This window comes from Geotrypetes seraphini, chromosome 4 (assembly GCF_902459505.1).
Source record: "Geotrypetes seraphini chromosome 4, aGeoSer1.1, whole genome shotgun sequence".
In the NCBI taxonomy this organism is placed as follows: Eukaryota; Metazoa; Chordata; class Amphibia; order Gymnophiona; family Dermophiidae; genus Geotrypetes; species Geotrypetes seraphini.
The window spans coordinates 241,046,083-241,073,270 of NC_047087.1; the positions used below are offsets into that span (position 1 = coordinate 241,046,083).

General features: G+C 45.9%; 2 protein-coding genes across 11 annotated transcripts in view; one reads left to right on the plus strand and one right to left on the minus strand.

Annotated features, from left to right (window-relative positions):
- CTNNA3 (catenin alpha 3) overlaps positions 1–27,188 on the plus strand; it is a 1,751,094-nt gene that overhangs the window by 705,178 nt on the left and 1,018,728 nt on the right. The gene's annotated exons all lie outside the window — the stretch shown is intronic.
- The window catches only part of LRRTM3 (leucine rich repeat transmembrane neuronal 3), a 307,499-nt gene that overhangs the window by 123,568 nt on the left and 156,743 nt on the right, over positions 1–27,188 (minus strand). For 2 of the 6 annotated variants that reach the window (XM_033940467.1, XM_033940468.1), the window contains exon 3: positions 509–570. The exons of the other annotated variants lie outside the window; for them this stretch is intronic. In XM_033940467.1, the coding sequence (XP_033796358.1) occupies positions 509–570 (62 nt within the window). The remainder of the gene's footprint in view (positions 1–508; positions 571–27,188) is intronic. 6 annotated transcript variants of the gene reach the window in all.

Genomic DNA, 27,188 nt, shown 5'->3' on the forward strand with positions numbered 1-27,188 from the left:
AGAAAGTGTGAGCACTGGAGATAGCTCCACATAAGGCGCCACTGCAGGCACCCCGGCAACAGGAAGAGGAGGAGAGGGCCCGATGATAGGGAGAGACCGCTGGTGCTGCTGGACAGGGGGAAGGTAAAAGGAAGGGATAATGGCTACTGTTGGACAGGGGGAGCAGGGAAGGGGTGCTGCTGGACAGGGGTGGAGGTAAAACCAATGGAGATGGGCTACTGCTGAACAGGGGGAGCAGTGAAGAGGTGCTGCTAGACAGTGGGAGCAGGGAACGGGGGTGTTGCTGGACAGGGGGGAGAAAAAAGTAAGGAAGAAGGGCTGCTAGCACCTATTAATGTAATGGGCTAAAAAAAACTAGTAATATCATAATATATAAATGTAAAAGGAACCTAAAATGAACATGACTATAGTAAAAATATACATTGAGGAGTGTAAGGGAATAAAATAGCAAATGACAAAAGCCAAGGTGATAAGACACAATTGTATATCAAGTTTACAAGAAACATACCTCAGAAAGAAACCACTTGATATATGGTCAAAGAAGAGCCAGTGCAAATCAATGGAGAAAACCTGCATAATGAACCAGTAACATTAAGTACAGAAATGCTTAGAACATTTCAACTGGCAAAAACATGCAAAGAAAGCCCTAACATGATAATTATATTTATATCAGTAAGCTGATCCTTTAGCAGTTTATATGAATGACAGGAGACTCAAATTATAACACTGTTTAAAACCCAGCGATAACATGATAAAGGATCTAAGAAATAAACAGGCTACTATAGAGGAAAACTAGCATCCTCAAATGAAACATAAATGCACTAGTGGCAGCAGAGTAGAGTAGGGTAGAACAGGTACAAGTGGATCGATTTTTCACTCCGTCAAAAATTACAAAGACTAGGGGACACTCAATGAAGTTACAGGGAAATACTTTTAAAACCAATAGGAGGAATAAATTTTTCACTCAGAGAATAGTTAAGCTCTGGAACGCATTGCCAGAGGTTGTGGTAAGCGCAGATAGTATAGCTGGTTTTAAGAAAGGTTTAGACAAGTTCCTGGAGGAAAATGCCATAATATGTTATTGAGAAAAGAGCAACAAAAAAAGAAATCCAACCAAATCTGCAGAAAAACCAAACAAAAACTGCAGACAATGTACACGATGCAGGCAAGAATTTATTGTACCAAAGTTAAAATGCAGTAATAAAAAATCTTTTTACCAACCAAGAGACCCAACACGGTCCGTGTTTCGGACAACACGCCTTCGTCAGGGGTCCTAATGAATAAAAATACAATACTGAAATGTTCAATATTAAGAGAACTAAATAACTAATAAAGAATAAAATGAAATAAAATAAAATAAAATGAGAGTGGTGTTGCCATGCCATGCCTGAAGGAGTGTGATAATAGAATATCAACAGGATGGATGATATTTGTTAAGGGATCACAGTGCAAAACAAACTGACACAAAATGGAAAATGGAAAAAAACCATAAAAATATATAAAGAGAACATGATGCACTTCTTTTGTTTTCACTTCTTTTGTTTCTTGTTATTTATTTTTGTCTCCCCCCCTTTTTTTTATTAACTTTTGATTCACTGCATGTTGTTCTCTTTATATATTTTTATGGGTTTTTTCCATTTTCCATTTTGTGTCAGTTTGTTTTGCACTGTGATCCCTTAACAAATATCATCCATCCTGTTGATATTCTATTATCACACTCCTTCAAGCATGGCATGGCAACACCACTCTCATTTTATTTTATTTTATTTCATTTTATTCTTTATTAGTTATTTAGTTCTCTTAATATTGAACATTTCAGTATTGTATTTTTATTCATTAGGACCCCTGACGAAGGCGTGTTGTCCGAAACACGGACCGTGTTGGGTCTCTTGGTTGGTAAAAAGGTTTTTTATTACTGCATTTTAACTTTGGTACAATAAATTCTTGCCTGCATCATGTTATTGAGAAAGACATGAGGGAAGCCACTGCTTGCCCTGGATTGGTAGCATGGAATATTGCTTCTCCTTGGGGTTTGGCCAGGTATTAGTGACCTGGATTGGCCGGTGATGGGACAAAAGCGCACCGAACAAAGCAGCGCTGACATTTCGGCATAGACAATTGCGCGCAAGATTCCAGCGCGCCGCTAGAAAAGTTAATTTTAAAGAGCTCCGATGAGGGGTGTGGGGGGAACCCCTCTTCGGAGCTCTTTACTTTACTTAATACTGTTTGTGCTGCTGTTGGGGGGGGGGACGCATCCCCCCGCATTATAGAGAAAACTTAATTTTCCTTAAAAAAAAACACAAAAAAAACCCAGGAAAAAGTTGTTTCCTCTATAATGGGGGGTTCCAACCCCCCTAACGCCCTCCCAACAGCAGCGTGAACAGTATTAAGCAAAGTAAAGAGCTCCGATGAGGGGTTCCCCCCACACCCCTCATCGGAGCTCTTTAAAATTAACTTTTCTGACGCCGCGCTGGAGTCTTGCGCTCAATTGTCTGGGCTCAAATATTGGCGCAGCTTTGTCCCGTGTGCGAATGACTGTGAACCGGATTGGCCACCATAAGAACGGGCTACTGGGCTTGATGGTCAATTGGTCTAACCCAGCAAGGCTATTCTTGTTCCTATTTTACTTGCACCATATATATATATTTTATTGTCTAAGCCTTAAACATATTTTACAAATGCTTTGTCCTTAGTGAGCTCTTTGTAAAATCTGTTAAAAAAAAAAGAGAGAAGATATCTCAATTTAAATGTCCCTTTTTCCAACCCAGACACCCTATAAACCAGGGGTGCCCAACGCGTCGATCGCAATCGACCAGTAGCTCAGGAAGGCAACGCGAGTCGATCGCAGAGCCCATCCCGGGCTCTGTGATAGACTCGTGTTGCCGTCTCGATCTACCGGGCCTATCAGCCTTCCTCTCCCCGACGTCAAAGACGCCGACGCCGGGCATTAGGCTGTTTTTGTCATTTCGGGGGGGGGGGGGGTGGCGTGGCGGTGGCAGCAGCAGCAACAGCCTGATAAAGAAATCATCCTGGCCCGGGTCGGTGTCATACTCTGGAACTTCTACCTCTTCCAGCAGCCCTCTCCCTTCTACCTGCTTCCTGCCACACCCCCTGCTCCGCGGCTCTCTTCCGCAACTCAGCAGCAGCGATCGACACAAGCTTCTGACGTCGGGGCCTACCCTCTGCGAGTCCTACTTGTTTCAACTTCCTTTTTCCACAAAGGCGGGACTCGTAGAGGGAAGGCCTCGATGTCGGCAGCTTGTCTTGATCACCGCTGCTGACGAGTTATTTAAGAGAGCCGCAGAGCAGGGGGATTTTGCCAGGTGCAGGTAGAAGGGAGAGGGCCAGATGCAGGTCTCGTGGGTGAGGGAGCAGAAGAGAGAGAGAAAGAGAGAGGGGAGGGAAACAAAAGGAAATATTTCATACTGGGCTGGGCCGGAGTGGAGGGAGGGTGGAAAGATTCTGGCTACAGGGTGCATTAACAAAGGAAAAGGGGGGGAAAGCTGAAAATGGAGATAGTGACACAAAGAAGAGAAAGAGTAAGCAGGACCTACTGAATAAGGATAGAGATACAGAGGGGACATGAAGAGGAGGTGAAATAGAGACATAGAAGTAATGCTGAAAAAGTGTGGGGGGGGAGAGATAAAGACATTGAAAGGGCAAATGGTGAACATGGGGTAAAGACAAGGACAGAGACAAATTAAGATTCTGAAAAAGTGGTGAGATAGGGATATAGGTGAGACGGACACAAAGAAGGGTGATGCTGGAAAATAGGTGGAATGGTAATTCTGACAGACACAGAAGGGAAATGCTGGATCAAGGAAAGATGGGGCTCAGGCTGGATGGAATGAGGAGAAATGCCTTGTTGGCCCGGAACTTCCTCTCCTACGTCAGAATTGACGTCAGGGAGCGGAATGCTGGTCAGCGCAAGGCTTCTGCAGGGAAAGCTTGGGACGGCGGTGGCTTGGGGGCTGTTCCCCGATGGCGGTGGCAGCAAACCGAGTGGCTTGGGGGAGGGCACGGAGAAAGAAAGAAAGGGGGCAGACAGGGAGACAGAAAGAAGGGGGAACAGGGAGACAGAAAGAAAAAGTTGGGGGAGAGAATGAGGTTTGGAGGAGAGGAAACATACAGGAGGCTGAAAGAAAGGAAGAAAGATTGGATGCACAGTCAGAAGAAGAAAGTGCAACCAGAGATTCATGAAATCACCAAACAGCAAAGGTAGGAAAAATGATTTTATTTTCAATTTAGTGATCAAAATGTGTCGGTTTTGAGAATTTATATCTGCTGTCTATATTTTGCACTATGACTCCCTTTTACTAAACGGCAATAGCGTTTTTTTGCGCAGGGAGCCTATGAGCATTGAGAGCAGCATGAGGCATTCAGCGTAACTCCCTGTGCTAAAACCTACTATTCTGGTTTAGTAAAAAGGGAGGGGGTGTATTTGTCTATTTTTGTATTTTGTTATTGAGGTAACATTGCATAGAGTCATCTGCCGTGACCTCTTTGAAAAAACCCGGAATATGAATAATTAACATTTTCTCTGCCTTTCAGTGTGCTTTGTGTTTTTTTTTAATTTTATTGTTGGTAGATCATTTTGACTTAGTCATTATAAAAGTAGCTCGCAAGCCCATAAAGTGTGGGCACCCCTGCTATAAACAATAGGACTATACAGGAGCCAATGTAAACAATTGGACTATACAGGTGTCAATGTGGTAGGTTGGGAGGAGAATGCGAAGAGAAACAAAGTAGTCCTAGGAGGAGGTGAAGGCTGAGTTATCCTACTCTAAACCATATCCTATCCCTCAGCATAGCATTAGGTATCACCAGTAGCGTACTAAGGGGGGGGAAGGCCGCCCCGGGTGCAAGCCCTGAGGGGGTGCTCCCGGCCTTGCCGTTCAGTCCCCCCACCCCCGAAGGACCGCTTTCCCCCCGGCCTCCCTGCACCACCTATGAAGCAGCCCGCAGCAGGATCGCGATGTCAGCGATCCCTGAGCTGCTTCGGCACTGCTTCCTGCGCCACGGTCCCACCCCTCCTCTGACGTCAGAGGAGGGGCGGGACCGCGGCGGAGGAAGTAGATCTGAAGCAGCGCAGGGATCGCTAACATCACGATCCCACTGCGGGCTGCTTCATAGGTGGTGCAGGGAGGCCAGGGGGGTGAGCGATCCTTCGGGGTGGGGCGGGCAGGCAGGCAAGCCTTCAAGGGGGAGGGGGGGGGGTGACAGACAGGTAGGCGAGCCTTCAAGGGTGGGGGGACAAGCAGGCCTTCAAAGGGGAGACAGGCAGGCAGGCTTTCAAGGGAGGGACAGGCCTTCAAAGTGGGGGGGGGGACAGGCAGGCCTTCAAGGGGGGGACAGGCCTTCAAGGGGGGGGATAGGCCTTCAAGGGGATCAGGCAGGCAGGACTTCAAGGGGAGGTGCAGGCCTTCAAGAGGAGTGCAGGCCTTCAGAGGGGGGGGGGGTGCAGGCCTTTGGGGGGGAGTGCAGGCCTTCAGGGGTGGGATGCAGACCCCTAAGGGGGGGACAGGCCTTCAGGGAGGGGGGCCCTGGTGTAGAAATACACGGAGGGAATGGGGGGGTTCAAAGAGACGCACATATGCCGGACTTTGGGTGTGAAGAAATAATGGGTCTGAAAATAGAGAAGAGGGAGAGAGATGATGGACCATGGTTTTTAGAGAGGGAAGGAACAGAAAGGAAGAGAAGTTGGACACAAGGGATGGTGTGGAGGGGGGGATTGAGATACTGGATAGGAGGGTAGTTGGGAAAAGAAAGGGAGAGATGGTGGACCCTGGGGTGGTGGGGAAGGAGGGAGAGATGCTGGATGAAAGGGTAGTTAAGAAAAGATGGATCTGTGAAGGGAGACGAAAAAAGGATAGATGCCAGACCTCCTGGGGAGGGAAGGGAAACGGGGAGGACAGAGATGGCAGATAGATGGTTAGCATGCAGAAAGAAGGAAGAAAGAGACCCTGGCAAGCAAGTTATCAGAAGACAACCAGAGCCTTGGACCAACAAGATTTGAAAAATAACCAGACAATAAAAGGTAGAAAAACTAATTTTATTTTCTGTTTTGTGATTACAATATGTCAGATTTGAAATGTGTATCCTGCCAGAGCTGGTGTTAGATCGCAAACGTGAGCTAGGTTTTAACAGAGAGGAAAAGTCCTTTTTGTTTCTTTATTTTATTTACACCACAGCGCCAGTGTGGTTAGGAGAAGCCAAAGGGGGGTGAAAAAGCTATAAAATAAACCCACCAGGATGTTTGAAAAAAAACAAACACCCAATTGGGCAGGAAAGTTGAATCGAAAAACCAATTCAATAGGCTGAATCGAATCGAAAAAAAAATATTTTTTTATTGAATCGGGCAGCACTAGTTTGCTCTACTGTCTTAGACTTTAGGACCTGGGATTGGAGAGAGATGGCATCCTCAGTACTTTATAATGCAAGTGAAATGAGGATTTGGTCAGACTTTTGAAGGGTCTGCAGAAGTTTCAAGTTTCAAGTTTATTTATTCGTTTAATGAATCGCCTATTAAAATTGCTAGGCGATGTACAAAATCCATATAGAAAATAATACAGAGAAACTATCAATTAACAATATTGTTTAGGCCGGGGACATGAGACAGCAGGAAACGGGAACTTTTCTTCCTTCTATTTTTGTGAATGGCAAGGCTGAGGATGTCAGAGAGTTCAGTTAAAATATGTGCTTTATAAAAAAATATAATAATATGTTTTATAAAGTTTATAAGCATTGCTGGCCTACCCGGTGAGGTGTTCCTAAGGGTGGTGGAGGTGGTGGCAGCAGCGTGTCAATGTGTTGAGAGGAAGAGGTGGTCTGGGAAATTCTGCTGAGCAAACTCCGGGCCCATTTCCACCCCCTAGTTAGTCCACTCCACTCAACTGGTTCACACACTGAGTGGGTCTTTGGGTGTTGTGCCTGGGTAGTTGTTTTGGGATCTCTTCCAGTGGTTTGTCAGTATCTCCTTCTGGTCCAAGGAAGGAAACTTTGTTAACCTTAGCATTGACCTTCAGAATATGTTTGTAACAGCGCTGCTTGTGTGGCATTAGGCTATGTAGTGATCGAAAGAAAAAACCAGACCTTTGCACATTTTTGCACTATATGGTGGGTGTATGAGGAGATTCACATTTCCTGCACAGCTAAGTCCTTGTGAAGTTACCTTGTTCTTTCTGTATTTGACATCTAGCAAGGTCTCTGTTTGGAAGGAAAGATCTAAGCTTAAAAATGAAGTGGCCAGAAATTATAGCAAAAGCAGATAGCATTGCTGATTTTAAGAAAGGTTTGGATAAATTCTTGGAGGAAAAGTCCATAGTCTGTTATTAAGACATGGGGGAAGTGTCTGCTTGCCCTGGATCAGTGGAATGGAATGTTGCTACTCTTTGGGTTTTGACCAGGTACTAGTGACCTGGATTGGTTACCATGAGAATGGGCTACTGGGCATGATGGACCATTGGTCTGACCCAGTTAGGCTATTCTTATGTTATGTTCTCATCTGTAGGGGCTTTTGTTTTCACTTCTTATTTTAATGTATTTTTTTTCTGGGAACTTATCAGTGTATTACAAGTTTACTATGTCAAGTAAAATTACCCAGTAGAGAAAACCACCATATTTCATCTGCCACAATTCAGCATTTAAAGGTAAAACAGGTGGAAGCCATTTCAAGACATGGAGATATTTTAACCTGTAATGTATACTAAATATTCAGAACCATAGTTCATCTCATTTTGCAGTGACACAGATTGCTATGAACAGGTTTGAAAACATGCCCAACTCCATCTGTTTGTCATCAACACTGTCTCATGTTGTCCCGTTACAGAAAGCTCCTTTACTTGGAAAATTCACATTGTTTAGATGGCTGTTTAGGAGAAAGGAGACACACCTTTTATACTTTTTATGCTTTCAGCTCAGATGTTTTATACAAAGATGTAGCCCTGTTTTCACTACTCATTTTTGCTATTTGTTAGTACAGTGCTCCCCCGAGATTCACAGGGGTTCCGTTCCAGGAACCCCCGCAAATCTCGAAAAACCGCGAATACAGTTTTTCATGGGGGAGCCTGAAGAGGGCAGCAGGAGAGCAGCCGGAGCGCTACGAGTGCAGGAAATCACTCGTGGTACGCTCCGACTGCTTCTTCCTGCAGGAAGAGGCGGTCGGAGCGTACTGCGAGTAATTTCTTGCACTCGTGGTGCTCCGGCTGCTCTCTTCTGCCTCTCCTGCTGCCCTCTTGTCGGCGGTTCGTGGTCGGAAATACCACGAATGACCGGGACTGCGAACCGCTGACTGTGAATAACCGGGGGAACACTGTACTCATAAATTCTTGTACAATCCCTCTGGAAGCTGTACTCATGGGATCTTGTATCCTTTGTAGCCTCGGCTGTAGAGCTAATAAAACTTGTTCCCTTCCCTTTAGGCTATTTGCCTGGGAGCTTCCTGTCATGCTCAGTTTCTTCCTGCAGCCTCGCTGCTTGGGTGAAATCAGTCTCTTCTGCTTGTGATTTGTTTTCAATTCCTAGTCTTTATTTGATTTGTTTTGCAGGTTTCCCCACAGGCTGTGGATCAACTCTGTGGGAGTGATCCTTCAGTGGGAGATCGTAGACATTTTACATTTTGTCTGCTTCTGGTGGGTGCTCTGTAAGCGTAAACTGCAGTAAGCCCTCTAGACAGCCTGCAGATTGGATCGGGTCTCCTGGATCTGGAGCCATCTCTCCCCTGGTTTGTCCACAAAGGGGTAGAGAGCGAGCTGCTGCAGTTCCGTGGAGGTACACCGGGATCGGAACCGGACCGCGTGCCTTCCCTAATTTTCCTGAGGGGTCCTGGTGGTCATGATCTGTGGTGACAGGGAAGGTGAGACAGTCAGAAGACCTGAAAAATCCAGTTTCATCAGCTCCTGAGGTACTGATCTCCTTACTTGTACTGTGTATTGCAGGCTGCCATAGACTTTCATTGCAGCACATGTCTCTGTGGTGTCTGTGAGTCACAGAGTTTTGGCGATTTTGGGGGGTGCTGAAATCGGGGTTTTGGGTGGTTTCCCTGCATGCCCTGGTCCCCCTCACCTGTAAAATCATAAAATAGCCATTTTTTTTTTGCAGTTCCCTGTGTTTTTCCCCGGGCAGTTTTAGGGCAAAATCGGTACCCACAGTGGCCATCTTGGATTTTCTTTAAAGTTTTCAAAAGTTTTTTTTTTGGACTTAGAAGCTTCGTTTTTGCTCCAAACTTCACAGATGGCCACCTCAGGACAGGATGACATGGATTCATGTCATAAATGCAGTGGATGGCTGGCAGATTCACAACCGAGTATCAAGGTGCGCTGCGGCCCACGAGGGACGTGGATTCCATATTATCCTCCTCCTGAGAGGCCCTGCTTTTCTCCAATTCCACTGGAGATGCGATTTCAGCATCCAGGACACCAAAATTGAGTGAGGAGGGTGCTTCCGCGAAACACAAGCACAGTTCCGAGGAAAAGTTTCATAAGTCTTCTAAATATTCCAAATCTGAGTCCCGCAGTTCAGCTCTTGCCACTGGTGACTATTTTCCACCGGAATTTGTGGATATGATGGATCACACTTTCATGTGAAAAAGGGCTATGCTTGTCTCTCCCTCTCAGACTCTGATGCGGCAGTCTGTTCAGCCTTTGGACTCCAGCATGCCCATTTGCTCCCTTGCTGGTCCACCTGAAAGCCAGTGGCAGCTCCCCACTGTTGCCTTGGTGCCTGCATCAATTTCTATGCCGTTGCTGTCGCATGGCTGTTCAGCAGGGTCCACTGATGTAGCTAGCTTAGTGGATCTAGGGCAGTGTTTTTCAACCTTTTTTGGGCAAAGGCACACTTGTTTCATGAAAAAAATCACGAGGCACACCACCATTAGAAAATGTTAAAAAATTTAACTCTGTGCCTATATTGACTATATATAAAGTAATTCTCTTGAATAGGAATCAAATAAACACAAAGAAAGTATTTTATAATTACTTTATTATGAAATATTAAGTAAACAGAATAGTGAAAAATTATAAAATACTTTATTCAGTGCGAAACCTGGGCCTGTTTGGCTGAACACAAAGCTGATATTCTGGCTGGAATCGAAGAAAGACACACACGTAGCTCTTCGTCAACAGCCGTTCCCTTCACCGCCCCGTCACCGTCACCGCCATCCCTTTCACCGCCCCGTCACCGCCACTGCCATCCCATTCACCGCCCCGTCACCGTCCCCGCTGCATCCATATAAGCCTTAGTACTGTAATATTTAGCTTATTCCTTTCTTATAAATCAAAGTTCCTGCTGCTGAACTAGAGAAAGAGATGTTCAGCTGGCAGGGCTTTGTTTATAAATTTTTATCAACACAACTAATATACTATTTTATCCTAAAGCAAAAAATAAATAAATAAATATAATTTTTTTTTCTACCTTTGTTGTCTGGTTTCTGCTTTCCACATCTTCTCATTCAATTCCTTCCATCCACTGTGTGTCTTCTCTCTACGTCTTCCATTTGCTGTTACTGTGCCTCTCCCTTAACCCCCCCCCGCCCCAATTGGTCTAGCACCCATCTTCTTCCCTCCGCTCCCCCATAGTCTGGCATCTGTCTTCTTCCCACTCTGTCTTCCACATTTCCCTTCGGGGTCTGTTCCTCTCCACCCTCCTTCAATGTCTGTCCTATTCCTTTCCACCACCACCCTTCCCTCCCTCCTTTACCATCTGTTCCTTTCTACTACCCTTCAGCTCCTCTCACGTGGCTTATCTATCTACCTTCCTCCCTCTTATTTTCATGGCATGTTACAATGTAATTTGTGCAAGCCACTGGAGCCTGCGAGCTCGGTCCCTGTCCCATCCCCACAAACCATCTCGCTTCTGTGCTCCTATTTTCTCCATTTCTAATATCTCCCCTATGTATCTGTCATTGCCCCCCCCGTGTCCATATACCATCCCCATGGCATGTCCCCTTTATGTCTCTGTCACTATGCCCCATGCACATAATTTCCCCTCTTTCTGTTACCTTCATGTGCCCAGATTTCCCCTATCTTCCTCTTCCATACCAGTGTGTCTCTTCTTTTCAACCCCATCTAGTTTTTTCCCTCTTTCTTCCCCCCCCCTCCTGCTTCTAGCATCTGGCTCACCTGCCTGTCCTTCCCTTTCTTTCCTGCTGTGGGTTTTTCTTTCCGTCTTCATCCCCTTGGCCCAGAATCCTTTTCCCTTTCACTCTCTCCTTCCAATTTGAGCCGGGAACACGAGCGATCGCACGGTCCCCGCAGCCACCACTCGCCTGCCCAATCGATCCTACTGTTTAGCCAGCTCTCTCCGTTCGCCTCACCTTAGTTTGTAGGTTTTGTTTTTCGGCGACATGCACGCTTTCCCAAAGAGCCGCGCATGCGCGGCTGCTCAGTTTTCAATCTTCTGCTCTGCTGCAACTTCCTGTTTCCGGTTGCATCAGAGCAGAAGATCGAAACTGAACAGCAGCGGGGACCGGGGGAGTCTCATGGGAGCGCGTGCAGGACCCGGCCTGAGGCCTAATCAGTGTCTGCACCATACGGCACACCAGGCAACATCTCGCGGCACACTAGTGTGCCGCGGAACAGCAGTGGAAAAACACTGATCTAGGGGATTGCCAGAACACTAATTTCCACGATCTGGGAGAGGATCAGGCGGTGCGCAGGCTCTTTAAATCCATCCGCCTCCCTGATCTTATCTCCGAGTCCTTGAAGACATTGAAACTTGATTCAGACTCACTGGTTCAGGCAGAGTGTTCCTAGAATCCCCTGCTTTCTGCTGCATTTCCAGACCACACGGATTTGGCAGAAATGCTCTTGGAGGTTTGGGAGGCCCCAGAGGGTCCCCTGAAGTGCACTAGGGCCATGGCTAAGTTGTATCCCATGGCATCGGAATTTTCCAAGCACTTAGTCCCGACGAAGGTGGATTCTGCGGTAGCTCAGGTCACTAAACGTACCTCTTTGCCCTCAGATAGAGGGGTTGTCCTGAAGGATGTACAGGACAGAAGAGTGGATTTTGTCATAAAGTGTCTTTTTGATTCTGCTGCAGCGGGAGTGTGAGCTGCGGCGGCCACTTTCTTTGTGGCCCGGGCATGTCATACCAAACTCCGTCATGATCCTGAGGAAGTTGTCCTTCGAAACCTCGACTTCCTGGTTTCTGGGGTGAATTATTTGACAGATGCACTCTATGATATCTTGAAAGTTTTGTTAAGCTGGGAGCTTATTTAGTTTCTGCAAGGGAATGTTATGGATTCACCAGTTGTCGGGTGATTCTTCATCTAAGGCTACGCTGAGCAAGTTGTCTTTTAAAGGTTCACTCTTGTTTGGCCAGAGTTTGAATGAACTAATGGCCAGTGTGCAGCACCGTAAGCCTAAGGTGCTTTCTGGCTCTAGACCTCGCCCGACCAGAGGGATGGCATGGCCAAATTTTTGTCCCTTCTGGCAAACCTCACAGTAAGCCAGACACCCCCCCTCCCCCCGCGGCACAGCAGGACAGCATTTCTGAGCATCCTGCAGACCTTGCTTTGGAGTTGCAGCGTGCCAACTGTTTTCCAACTCCCGACCTCCTGTCCCTCCCAAGAGAAAATTATGACGCCAAGTCTCTGGCGAAGCCCCCTCCTGGTTTGGGGGGCGGCTTTCAGCCTTCCTTCTGGAATGACTAAAGATAACCTTGGACCAGTGGGTCCTAGAGGTACTCAGGGAGGGCCTTCGACTGCAGTTCTTCCGGCCACCAGCGGACTTCCTCTCCTCTCACGAGGGAAATCCGAACAAGGCCAGCAAGGTGCACACTATGGTTCGCCAGTTACTGGATCTGGCAGACACTGAGTCAGTCCCAAGGGAAGACTTGGGCTCCAGGAGATACTTGATTTACTTCATCGTGCCAAAGAAAAAAACTCCAAAGATTGCAGACCGATTCTGAATCTGAAAGCAGTAAACACATTCCTGAGAGTTCCACATTCTGGATGGAAATGATGTGTTTTGTAATGGCAGCAGTGGCGCCCGGGAAGTTTTTTGGCTTCCTTGGATCTCACGGAAGTATACCTCCACATCCCGATATTTCTGGATCATCGGAGGATCCTTAGGTGTCATGTTCTCAGGAGGCGCTACCTTTCGGTTTGGCGTCGGCGCCCAGATTTTTCACTAAAATCATGGTGGTGGTGGCTGCCCATCTGCGATCACTGGGTTTGCTCGTACATCCGTACCTCGATGACTAGCTAATCAGAGCTCCCTTGAAGGTGCAGGGCTGCTTGGTGGTTCGCCAAGTGGTGTCTTTGCTGGAAAGTCTCGGATGGATGATCAATGTGAAGAAGAGTTGCCTTGAAGCGATGCAGGACTTGGAGTACCTAGGAATCTGTTTCCAAATGGGAATGAACAGGTGTTTCTTCCAAAATCCAGAAAATTCAAACTCAGGAGTACGATTCGGGACATGTTAGCGGTTCTAGCACCGACAGCCTGGCAGTATCTGCAGTTGTTGGGTCTCATGGTGGCGACCATAGATGTGATTCCGTGGGCAAGAGCTCGCCTATGTCCTCTTCAGTTATCCCTTCTGATGCGGTAAAATCCCCAGAGTGATGCGCTGAGGGTGAAGCTGCCTTGATTGGCAGCGGTGCACAGCAGTATGCTATGGTGGTTGTCACTCTGAACAAAGGACTCCCTCTGTGGGTCTTGGACTGGGTGACCCTGACTACGGAAATGAGTCTCTATGGCTGGGGAGCAGTTTGCATGTCTGTCCTTGTCCAGGGCCGCTGGTTGGCGAGGGAGAGCAGATGATTGATCAATCGACTGGAGCTGCAAGCGATCCAGTTAGCTCTGCTGAGATTTCAAGGGAGTCCCCACTGGAAGGCCGTCCATGTATTCTTGGACAATGTGATGGCTGTTGCCTATATCAACCATCAAGGGGGCACGAGGTCACCTGCTGGGCTTGGAGACTCGGATGATCTTTGCTTGGGCGGAGCGTCATCTGTTGGCTTTGTCCGTGGCTCATGCAGCCGGCGTATACAATGTTCAGGTTGACTTTCCAATCATCAGACTCTAAATCAGGGAGAATGGTCCCTGTCTGGGCTGGCGTTCGAGGCCATAGTGCACCGCTGGGGTCATCCCACCTTCGATCTGCAAAGAACAGGAAGGCGGACAGGTTCTTCAGCCACCAACAGGAGGTCAGGACTCGAAGGACTCGATGCTCTGGTTCAACCTTGGCCCGAAGGGGAACTTCTGTATGTCTTTCCCCCATGGCCCATGATGGGGTGTGTGCTGTGCCATGTATCCTCTCACAGGGGTCCAGTGATCCTTGTAGCTTCAGACTAGCCCAGAAGACCTTGGTATGCAGACCTTGTGAGGTTGAGCTCGGAGAAGGGCCTGCGTCTTCTTGACATTGGAGGTTGCTCATGCAGGGCCCGATTGCACTTCAAGATCCAGACTGCTTTGGTCTTACAGCCTGGCACTTGAGCGAGAGGCCTTGATGGACAGGGGTTATTCCTCTGCGGTTATCGCCTTGCTCCTTCAGAGCAAGCGGAAATCAACTGTATCGGCGTACGCAAAAGCCTGGAAGTGCTTTCAGGCTTGGTGTGCGGGGGTTCAGGTAGACCCTTTGGTACCATCAGTGGCTCATGTTCTGGACTTCCTGCAGGCTGGCCTCAGGAAGGGTATGGCGGTCTCTTCTCTCTGTATCCAGATTGCAGGACTTTCTTGTTTAAGTCCCTCTTTATTCAGGAGTTCTCTGGCGTCTCACCCAGATGTCCGATTCTTCAGTGGGCAGGGAGGTTGCAGCCTCCCTTGTGACTGAATTGCCTAACATGGAACCTGAATTTGGTTCTACGCTTCCTGACTTGTCTGCCCTATGAACCCCTGGATGGGATCTTTCTGAAAGATCTTACCGTTAAGACCGTTTTTCTGGTGGTGGTCACTTCGGCATGGAGAATGTTGGAGCTTCAGGCTCGGCATGGAGAATGTTGGAGCTTCAGGCTCTGTTGTGCAGAGATCCTTTTCTTTGCATCATGGAGTCTGCGGTGATTTTAAGGACTGTGCCTTCCTTTCTTCCAAAAGTGGTTTCCTCTTTTCATGTCAACCAGGAAGTTTGGCTGCCAGCCTTTGTTCCTTTAGGTTCCAAGTCTAAGGACCATGTTTTGTGGTCTCTGGATGTGCGGCGTCTCCTTTTGAGATATCTGGAAGCCACTAATGATTTCTGCCTGTTGGACCATCTCTTTGTTCTTGCAGGCCCCGAGCCAGTGTTGGCCTGCTTCCAAGGCTACCATCTCGCTTGGTTACGTGCAGCCATTTCCATGGCCTATGTGGTGGGGAAGAAGCCTCTCCTTGGGGTGAAGGCTCTCTTTACGAGAAGAATGGCCTCCTCGTGGGCTGAATCTCATGCGGTTCCACCTGAGGAGATTTATAGGGCGGCCACATGGGCTTTGCTTCATACCTTTACCAGGTTTAACGGCTTGATATGGCAGCTAGGGGAGATGCGGCCTTTGGCGCTTCCATTCTGGCGGCGAGCTCATCGGGCTCCCCTGAGAATTGGAACTGCTTTGATATGTCCCACGAGTTCAGCCTCCAGAGGGATTGTTCAAGAATGAAAGATTAGGTTTCTTACCTCTGCTAATCTTCCTTCTGGAGGCTGAACTCTCACCTATCTGTTTTGTCCGATTTGCAGGTTGCCTGTTCAATAACTGGTAAGATGGATTACTGTCTTTGACCAGCCTCACTAAAATTTACATGCGTGACCTTATGTAAGGTTTCAGGGTTGGAGGGGTTCCTGGGTGGTGCCCCATCTGATCTTCAGGATGTGCCTACGTTAGGTAACTTTACTATCTTCTATACTTTATAAATGTTCAAATTTATAGTTTGCTTACAGTTGGGGTTCCTTGTGTGATGTACTCATGAGCAGAATTGACTGGAAGCGGAAGTTCCCGTCCCCTCTCTTTCTCTTCTGTTTCCTGTTTGTGCTAGATCTACCTGGCTTTACTACTAACTGGTAGATAAACAACAAAATTAGTGTCATACTTAATGTCATGAGTACCAGAGCCTAAAATTTTATCAATATTTATTAAATGGACCTCAAAATCCACAGGGTATTGTTCCCTAAAGTACCAAGACTTGAAAAAGGGAGACTTACGGGTTATCACTGGTCCGCTCTCCCTTTGTCAAGTCTTAGTAGTTTTGGGAGCAATCCTGTGGCTTTTGAGGTCCATTTAATAAATATTGATAAAATTTTAGGCTCTGGTACTCTTGACATTAAGTATGACACTAAATTTTGTTGTTTGACTACTGGGTAGTAAAAGTGTCTTATGCTCTTTTATTGTATATTTACTACTAACTGAGCATGACAGGAAGCTCCCAGGCAGATAGCCTAAAGGGGAGGGAACAAGTTTTATTAGCCCTACAGTCGAAGCTACAAAGGATACAAGATCCCACCAGTTCAGCCTCCAGAGGAGATTTACAAGAAGGAAGATTAGCAGAGGTAAGAAACCTAATCTTTCATTCCTAGAATATATCTTGCATCTGCATCATCAGGCACCATTAAATCTTGAAATGCTTTCCTAATTTGAGTGATAATTTCAGATGAAACTGAGGGATGTCATGCAGTACTTTCTGAAATGCATTGAACTAGAAGAGATTTGTAGCCACACTTCAAGCAGAATGCAGAATGAGGGGCACACGTCTCTTCAGATGCAGGTCACTTAGCCATTCTCATCCACGCCAGTTATACGCTTTTGATGATTTCTGGTGCAATCAAAAATGCAGACAAATCTGAAACTGCTTCAAGGTCATGTAGCACTACAGAAAGAATTAGAAAATTAGAGGAGAAGATAAAAAGGAATAAGGAACAAAAAGCTCTAGTCTGTACACGTCACAAAAAGGAAATGTGTATGTTCTAATTTAGAAGCAATCACATATATAGTACCAGTTGAGGTTTGAAATGAAATGAATCCGTAATAGGCACAGAGTTATTGGGTTTGATTTATTACACTTTTAACCTCCCCTTACGTGGACAAATGAGAGGGTAATTAGATAACTCAAACACATTCTGTCTTATTCAAGTTATATTTTTATCAAACTAGTTACATTGATGATTCATAGAGAATTCTGATTAGTGTTCCATGAACTGATTGATAGTTTGTAAAATAAATAGAGATTAGTTCATTTAACTAATAATGAATCCATTATCATATTATTATCGATTCCTTTCAACATACTGTTTTAAATGTCAAACTGTAACTCTTCACATAGAAACAAAATCTACAAAATATTAGTCAAAAGTGGAAATTATGATTGGTTGGATAATTCAACAATACTACATTTATTCTAGTGAACTCAGAAAGTTAATAAAACTGCATTCTGAAAGCTTCTTTCTTTCCTGGTAGAATATTCCATAATTTCATATTTATTGTAAGACTATCAAGATTACCATGTTCTAAAAATCCAATTTTGTCTGCATACATTTCAATAACTTTGCTCTGTAGATTCTTTTATTCAGCCTTCTTAGTTCTATGCAGAGCTGGGAGAAATAGAAGTTTTGAGAAAAGAAAATCTAAAAATAAAATATAGACAGCCAGAGAGACCAAGATGGAGGCGGCTAGGTAACACACTGAAGCTGGAGCTCTCACAGATCTAAAAGATTTTCTTTTCTTTTTTTAACTCTGTTTAAATGTTATGAGGATGGTGAAAAGGAAAGGGAAGATGAGGGTTTTTCCTTTGGAGCCCTTACCAGCAAACTGACAATTAGTCAGAGCTCCAAAAACAGCATTTTTCAAGGGAACGGGTCTTGCTGCTGTGCCAGACTAGGGAGCATCACCCTAGCTTAAGACAACTTTGAGCCCTGTTGACCATAAGCTTCCTCCTCCACTGGGGCAATCTATGTTATCAGCGGGAAGTCATGAGGGACTTTGGATTAGTGGCAAAGCAGCCGTTGAGGCGTGTAAACTAGACTGAGCAGATTTAACGTTTTACCCCTACTAGATTTTCGTTTTCTTCTCTCTTGAGAAACTGCAATTTGTAACTTTTACCCACCTTTGCTCCCTCCCTGTGTACCTTAGTTCGTCTGTATTGTCTGTTAGTGATTCCTAACCCACTCTTAAGATTGTGTATAACGTTTTTATTTAACTTGTTACTCGCTTAGTATGAAATAAGCGATTTATCAAATTTAATAAACTTAACTTAAACTTAACTTAATAACTTAATTAATTAATAATAAACTTAAACTTAATAACTTAACTGGCTGATAGCTCATGGTGTTTAGCAGTTTTTAAGTTGATAAAAGCTGTGGGATGAATGTCACCCAGATATTCAATCCTGAACCATGTCTGGACACTGGCATTGAATATCCTGGCCCCAGAAGTTAATCCTGCCCTGGCCAATATTCAGGCTTGTACCCAATTAGACTGGTGGCAAAGGTAGCACAAACCATTTATGTGTATATTTATGCTAGAATACGCTCTAAGTCAGCCAATCCTCTTCTAAAACACTAGTGAAGTTTGAGACCTCCTGACTTGGATATCTCAATTCTGATATGCACATCCTTTCTAAAATATTGCTTTGTACGATGAACGCTACATGGAACCATTACAGATATTTTATTTATCATTTACAGTGGCTTGATATACTGCTAATCAGATTTGTAGAAGCAGCAAAGCGGTTCACAGCAAACTGCAAATTTTGGACCTCAAGAGGCCTTGGTAGTAATAGAGTCAGAGAACAAGTTTCAAGCAAACGTAGTGCAGAAAGCAAAGATGGCTCAAGGAGCATTGAGATTGTCAGCAGGATGTTTAGGGGACAGGGAGAGAAATACCAGGTGAAAGAACCAGCTTTTAATCTGTTTCTTGAAGATAGGGTAGGAAGGTTTCAATATGAGAGGCAATGGGGAAAAAAAAAATCCAGTGTTTGGGTCCCGCATAAATAAATCCTTAAACCAAAAAGCGTGACCCTCTCCCAATCCTCTAAAAATGTGAATGAAATAGGATATACCAGATGTTATGGCCAGTACTATTAGAGCAGCAAACGGGTTCCTGGAGTAGCGTAGCGGTCAGTGCGGTGGACCCAGGCCCATATCCCTAACTGTACACTTGTGGTAGAACATGTTTAAGTCTTCCAAAACCTACCCATTACTTACTGTACCTACATATACTATTATTATTTATCATTTCTATAGCGCTGAAAGGCATACATAATGCTGTACACTTAACATTCATTAGATGGTCCCTGCTCAAAAGAGCTTACAATCTAATTTGAACAGACATTTCAGGTTGGGGAATTTCTGGCAGAAGAAATATAGGTGACACCTACTGGGATAAGAGCTATCGATGTAGTGTACAATTAAGTCTAGTAGGTTTTGGGTGGGGTTTGGAGGGCTCACCATAAAATATAAGGGGGTTATGGTATGACATGTACCTGGGATTTTTAATGTGCCTCCTAGGACATCCCACTGCTCTTCTGGGATGTCTATGTGGTCAGTATATGAAAAATGCGGGCCCTTCCTACATCCAAATGGCTTGTTTTGTGCTGTTTCTTTTGGACTTTGTTTTTCAAAAATGGTTTTAAAAAATTGGCACAATGTGCACAAACACATCTAAGAAATTGCCATTTTCAATACTAAAAGATAGACAATTTCCTGTTTTGAAAACAGTCATATTCGCTACTGAATTTTTTGATGAGATTTAGATGCCATATCAAAAACTGTCACTCTATATCTCAGGCAATTTGATAAAACAGTGGTACAAATGCAACAACAGCAACAAAAAGGCTTGGAAAATCACCTGCAAAAACAGTGCTCTTCAACCAGTGCTGGAAGCACACCAAGCCAACTGGGTTTTCATGATTACCACAGCGAATATGTATGAGAGAGATTTGTATGCTGTATATTTCATGAATATTCAATGTGAAAATTGATTGGCTAAATGAGCCTCCAGGAGAAGGTTAAGGAGTACTGCTCTAAAAGAACAAAATCAAATGTTTGAATGATGCCATCCTGACAGGAATGAAAACAATTTGATTATCTGTAGTCTTTTCTGAATTTCTCTAGTCTAGTGGTTCTTGACCCAGTCCTTGGGACATACAATATATACAAGCATAGCATGGCAACCACAGTATTATATATAAACAGAGCATGGTACACACAGTATACAAGCATGGCTAACCTAGTATGACACGGCAGTTTCACGAGCGGAGTTCCGCAGGGGTCGGTGCTGGGACCGCTCCTGTTCAATATATTTATTAATGACCTGGAGGCGGGAACAAATTGCGAAGTTATTAAATTTGCGGATGACACCAAACTCTACCGCAGGGTTGAAACCATGGAAGACTGCGAAGATCTGCAAAGGGACCTAACGACGCTAGAAGAATGGGCCAAAAAATGGCAAATGAACTTTAATGTAGGGAAATGCAAGGTCATGCATGTAGGGAAAAAGAACCCGATGTTCAGCTACAAAATGGGAGGATCACTGCTAGGGGTAAGTAACCTTGAAAGAGACCTGGGAGTGATGGTGGACACGTCTTTAAAGGCGTCGGCACAGTGCGCCACAGCCTCAAGAAAAGCAAACAAAATGTTGGGTATCATTAAGAAGGGTATCACGACCAGGACAAAGGAGGTCATCCTGCCACTGTATCGTGCAATGGTGCGACCGCATCTGGAGTACTGTGTCCAATATTGGTCGCCGTACCTCAAAAAGGACATGGCGGTACTTGAGGGAGTCCAGAGAAGAGCAACTAAACTGATAAGAGGTATGGAAAACCTCTCATATACTGACAGACTGAAAAAGCTGGGGCTGTTCTCCCTGGAAAAGCGGAGACTTAGAGGAGACATGATAGAAACCTTCAAGATCCTGAAGGGTATAGAAAAAGTAGACAGGGACAGATTTTTCAGATTACGGGGAACCACAAGTACAAGGGGGCACTCGTAAAAATTAAAAGGAGACAGGTTTAAAACAAATGCCAGAAAGTTCTTTTTCACCCAGAGGGTGGTGGACACATGGAACGCGCTCCCAGAGGCTGTGATAGGCCGGAGCACGTTACAAGGCTTCAAAGAAGGTTTGGATAGGTTCCTAGAGGATAAAAGAATTGAAGGGTACAGATAAGAGTAGCGGTAGGTTATAGGGATAGTCTGGGACCATTGCTCAGGCAATGGGCCTGATGGGCCGCCGCGGGAGCGGACCGCTGGGCGAGATGGACCTCTGGTCTGCCTCAGCGGAGGCAACTTCTTATGTTCTTATGTTCTTATATGTAACATGGTAGAGCCTAGCCTGGTAGACTTGGGAGGGCAAAGATTGTGTAGTGGGGGTAGCATGGTAGACATAGTGTGGCAAATATAGTATGAACAAAGTAGAGTGAGAGAGAGAGAAAAGGTGACAGTATAAGAAAATGTGGCAAAGCATTGTATGACAAAAACATTGTGTGGTCGGACATAGTACAGAATATAATAGATAGTATGGTTGGATCTTGCACAGTGGAAGCTATATATTATACCACAGGAGGTGGCTTGGTAGGGTAGAGCATTATATGATAGCAATATAAAGTATGATAGTTCATGGTACGGTGGGCATAGCGCATCACTGTTTCAGGCTGGTGACAGCGAAGGGCTGGTGCTTTTTTTGTAACCTTACAAGCTGGATGTATCCTGAGAACTAAATTGAGAAACACTGGATTAATCTAATCTGACACACACTGCAGCTTTTTTGGCCCATCTAGTCTGCCCATCTGCAGTAACCATTATCTTTTTCACTCTCTAAGAGATCCCACATCCCTCCTTATCCCACACCTTCTTGAATTCAGACATAGTCTGTTTCCACCACTTCTTCCTTGAGACTGTTCCACACATCTACCATCCTTTTTATAAAAAAGATTTTATTTCCTTAGATTACTCCTGAGCCTATCACCTCTTAACTTCATCCTATGCCCTCACATTCCAAAGCTTCCTTTCAAATGAAAGAAACTCTATTCGTGCATTTATGCCACTTAGGTATTTAAACGTCTCCATCATATTTCCCCTCTCCAGGCGTTCCTCCAAAATATACATATTGAGATCGTTAAGTCTGTTCCCATACATCTTATGATAAAGATCATGCACCATTTTAGTAGCCTTCCTCTGGACTACCGTATTTTCTCGCATATAACACGCGCGTTATACGTGGTTTTTATGTACCGCGCATACCCTTGCGTGTTATACGCGTGAGCGCGTTGTACAAAAATTTTTTTACATAGTTTCCCCCCCCCCCGACGCCCGATTCATCACCCGGAAGGAGTGCTCGCACTCCCACCCCGAAGGACTGCTCGCACCCCACCTGAAGGACCGCTTGCACCCCCACAGCCTCCCCCCCTCCCCCATGGAGAAGCTGTCTACCTTGTTTCCGGATGCCAGCCCAGCTGCTTCCTCTGCCGGCGGTCCTGCCCCTTCTCAGAGCCCTGTGCTGCGCTGCTTCCTCTTCAGGCGGTCCCGCCCCTTCTCAGAGCCCTGTGCTGCACTGCTTCCTCTTCAGGCGGTCCCGCCCTTTCTCTGACATCAGAGAAAGGGCGGGACCGCCGGATGAGGAAGCAGCGCAGCAGGGCTCAGAGAAGGGGCGGGACCGCCAGCAGAGGACACAGCTGGGCTCGCTGGCATCCGGAAACAAGGTAGACAGCTTCTCCATGGGGGAGGGGGGGAGGCTGTGGGGGTGCAAGCGGTCCTTCGGGGTGGGAGAGCGAGCGCTCCTTCCGGGTGATGAATCGGGCGTCAGGGGGGGGGGGGCATCATGCTTTCAGGATGGGGACAGACCTTCAAGGGGGGACAGGACTTCAAGGGGGGACAGGACTTCAAAGGGGACAGGCAGACCTTCAAGGGGGGACAGGACTTCAAGGGGGGGACAGGACTTCAAGGGGGACAGGCAGACCTTCAAGGGGGGACAGGACTTCAAGGGGGACATGCAGACCTTCGAGGGGGGACAGGCACACCTTCACGGGGGGACAGGACTTCAAGGGGGGACAGGACTTCAAGGGGGACAGGCAGACCTTCAAGGGGGGACAGGACTTCAAGGGGGACAGGCAGACCTTCAAGGGGGGACAGGACTTCAAGGGGGACAGGCAGACCTTCAAGGGGGGGACAGGACTTCAAGGGGGACAGGCAGACCTTCAAGGGGGGACAGGCAGACCGAAGGGAGTGAAAAAGCTATAAAATAAACCCACTAGCGTGTCAATGTGTTGAGAGGAAGAGGTGGTCTGGGAAATTCTGCTGAGAAAACTCCGGGTCCATTTCCACCCCCCAGTTACCCTAGTCCACTCCACTCAACTGGTTCACACACTGAGTGGGTCTTTGGGTGTTGTTCCTGGGATCTCTTTCAGTGGTTTGTCAGTATCTCCTTGTGGTCCAAGGAAGGAAACTTTGTTAACCTTAGCATTGACCTTCAGAATATATTTGTAACAGCGCTACTTGTGTGGCATTACCGTAGGCTATGTAGTGATGGAAAGAAAAAAACAGACTTTTGCACATTTTTGCACTAGGTATATGGTATAGGTATATAGGTATAGGTATTCCTGCACAGCTAAGTCCTTGTGAAGTTACGGTACCTTGTTCTTTCTGTATTTGACATCTAGCAAGGTCTCTGTTTGGAAGGAATGATTTAAGTTATGGTAAAAGCAGATAGCGTTGCTGGTTTTAAAAAGGTTTGGACAAATTCCTGGAGGAAAAGTCCATAGTCTGTTATTAAGACATGGGGGAAGCGTCTGCTTGCCCTGGATCGGTAGCATGGAATGTTGTTATTCTTTGGGTTTTGACCAGGTATTTAGTGACCTGGATTGGCTACCATGAGAATGGGCTACAGGGCATGATGGACCATTGGACTGACTCAGTTAGGCTATTCTTATGTTCTCATCTGTAGGAGCCTTTGTTTTCACTTCTTATTTTAATGTAGCTTTTTCTGGGAACTTATCAGTGTTTTTTATAATGGGAACAAAAATGGACATAGGAGAACTCACGCACCATTCACACACCCTCCAACCAAAAACATCAAAAGAAAAAAACTGTTCATTCTTATAAACAACCGTATAACTTTTAATCTAGAATTAGTGAGTATGAATTCAGCAACAAGAACAGAAATCACATGTTCGTTCTTATAAACTATAACATTAACTGGTAGATCAAATTAAGTATCGAGGACAAAATAATCTAAATACAGTTACCGTAGTTACGGTAAAGTTGTACGGTAAATAAACAAAGTTTACAGGTTTATTCAGTCATCATCATCACAGTCATCTGAATCCTTGAATCCATCAAAATCTGAATTGTCATCATCATCATTAAATAAAGTGAGCACGGCCTGCAGACGATCCTCGTTTATTTCTGAAGTGATATCGTCATCGTCGTCGTCATCATCGCTGATATCCGTGTTGTTGCCTCCTTCCACTGCACTGGTAGTAGCCGTAGTGTCATTGGTTTTATAAACAATGCCCGCTTTTTTAAATCCGTTTACAATAGTATTTGGTGTTATTTTGTCCCATGCTGAAGCCACCCACTTGCAGACTTCTGTGAAAGTTGCCCGCTTCAGCCGCCCCGCGGGTGTGTACTCGTGCGTGCCGCTCTGCATCCACTGCTCCCACTCCTTTCTAACAAAAGTCTTGAATGGATGATTCACTGCGATGTCAAGTGGCTGCAGCTTACACGTAAGGCCTCCAGGTATCACAGCGATGTGGGCACGAGTAGAATTAATGTAGGCCTGAACATTTTTTTCTTTGTGGGCAGCCATGGCATCAAAAATTAACAAGGATTTTTTTGCAAAGAATCCACCCTGTCTTGCCCTAAAGCATTTATCTATCCACAATCTCATTACGTCGCAGTCCATCCATCCCTTCTTGTTGCAGTGCACAACCACACTGGTGGGCAGCTTTTCACGGGGCATAGTGACCCTTTTGAAAATGAGCATGGGCTTTAACTTAACCCCGCTAGCTGAGCAACCAAGAACTACTGTAAAACACGTTCTTTCATGCCCAGTTGTGGTGATGGCAACAGATTTAGTACCTGTGGGGGCTACGGTTCTTGTCGGTGGAATGTCAAATGCCATTGGAATTTCATCCATGTTGATGACGTCCTTTGCAGTGATGCCAAGTTAAGATATTTCTTTGGCAACAAAGTCACGGAAATCAATCAATTTTTGCTGCCAGTCATCCGGAAGTCGCTGGCCAACAGTTGTTCTCATTCTAACTGATAGTCCGTTCCTTTTCATAAATTTTGAGATCCATGTGAAGCCAGCTTTGAAGTCGGGTATTCCTCTTCCATTGGCAAGTAGTTTTGCCTTCATCTGAATCGCAACAGTAGAGACTGATTGATTTTGCTCCCTTCTCGCCAGAATCCACTGCTTCAAGTCATCCTCCAGCTGAGGCCATTTTGGTTTGGCCCCACAACGTGCCCGTTTGCGCGGATTGCATTTCTCCAGTTCCTTCTTATCTTTTCTCCATTCACACACCGATGTTTCTCCAACATCGAACTCTCTTGCTGCGGCCCGGTTGCCTATTTCCTCAGCTTTCGCAACGACTTTAAGCTTAAAGTCCGCTGTATATGACTTTCGTCTCATTCCTTCCATTATGGCGGTAAATTTAAATTTAATTGATAAACTCTACTACCGGGTAGATAAATGCAGAATACCAATCTGAAGAGATCAAATTACTGAAATGTGGGCTCTACATGCAGCATTAATCTTTTATAGGCTTACCCAAAGGCTGAGATGCTGTTGTAAAGGAAAAATGGTATTTACTGGGCAAATTACAAGGCCAGATAGAGGGGGGACAAAGCCACATGGTCAAAAGCACACCGTGACAAAGGCGACAGATCAAAAGCGCGCCCCGACAACCCGGCGCAGAAAACTGAGCGTCAAGCATTCTCAAACCATCTTCTTTGTCTGTAGTTGGTCTGCGCATGCTTACAGAGCGGCAAGCAGGACAGGGTGGCGAAACGAGCAGGCGGGACCAGAGGAGACTCGGAGCAGGGCTGGAAACGAGCAGGCGGGACCAGAGGAGACTCGGGGCAGGGCTGGAAATGAGCAGGCAGGAACAGAGGAGACTCGGGGCAGGGCTGGAAACGAGCAGGCGGGACCAGAGGAGACTCGGGGCAGGGCTGGAAACGAGCAGTCGGGACCAGAGGAGACTCGGGGCAGGGCTGGAAACGAGCAGGCGGGACCAGAGGAGACTCGGGGCAGGGCTGGAAACGAGCAGGCGGGAACAGAGGAGACTCGGGGCAGGGCTGGAAACGAGCAGGCGGGACCAGAGGAGACTCGGGGCAGGGCTGGAAACGAGCAGTCGGGACCAGAGGAGACTCGGGGCAAGGCTGGAAACGAGCAGGCGGGACCAGAGGAGACTCGGGGCAGGGCTGGAAACGAGCAGGCGGGACCAGAGGAGACTCGGGGCAGGGCTGGAAACGAGCAGGCGGGACCAGAGGAGAGTCGGGGCGGGCGAAAGGAGAGTCGGGGTGGCCAGAGGAGAGTTGGGGTGGGTGAAAGGAGAGTCGGGCGGCGACGGGGGAGTCGGGGCGGCATGCGCGGTATACGTGTGTGTGCGGTATATAAAAATTTCTGTACATAAAGTTGTGTTTTTTGCGTGCTATACCCGTGTGCGCATTTTACACGGGTGTGCGTTATCTATGTGAAAATACGGTAACTCCATTTTTTATATATATATATTTTTTTTTAAGGTGCGGTGTCCAGAATATTCTAAGTGAGGTCTCACTAGAGTCTTATACAGGGGCATCAATACCTCTTTTTTCCTACTGGCCATACCTCTTCCTATGCACCCTAGCATCCTTCTAGGTTTCACCATCACCTTTTCAACCTGTTTGGCCACCTTAAGATCATCACATACAATCACACCCAAGTCCCGCTCTTCTGTCGTGCACATAGGTTCTTCACCCCCTAAACTGTACTGTTCCTTTAGGTTTTTGGAACCCAAATGTATGACCTTTCATTTCTTAGCATTAAATTTTAGCTGCCAAATTTCAGACCATTCTTCAAGTTTCACCAGGTCTTTCTTCATGTTATTCACACCATTCAGAATGTCTACTCTATTGCAGATTTTGGTATCATCTGCAGAGGCAAATCTTACCTGACAGCCCTTCAATAATATTGCTTATAAAAATGTTAAAAAGAACAGGCCCAACAGAACCTTGAGGCACATTTGGATAAAGGTAAATATGTACAAGTAATTATAAACTTAGGTTTATATATAGTAAAATGTCTCGATATAAATCAATCAAAATTC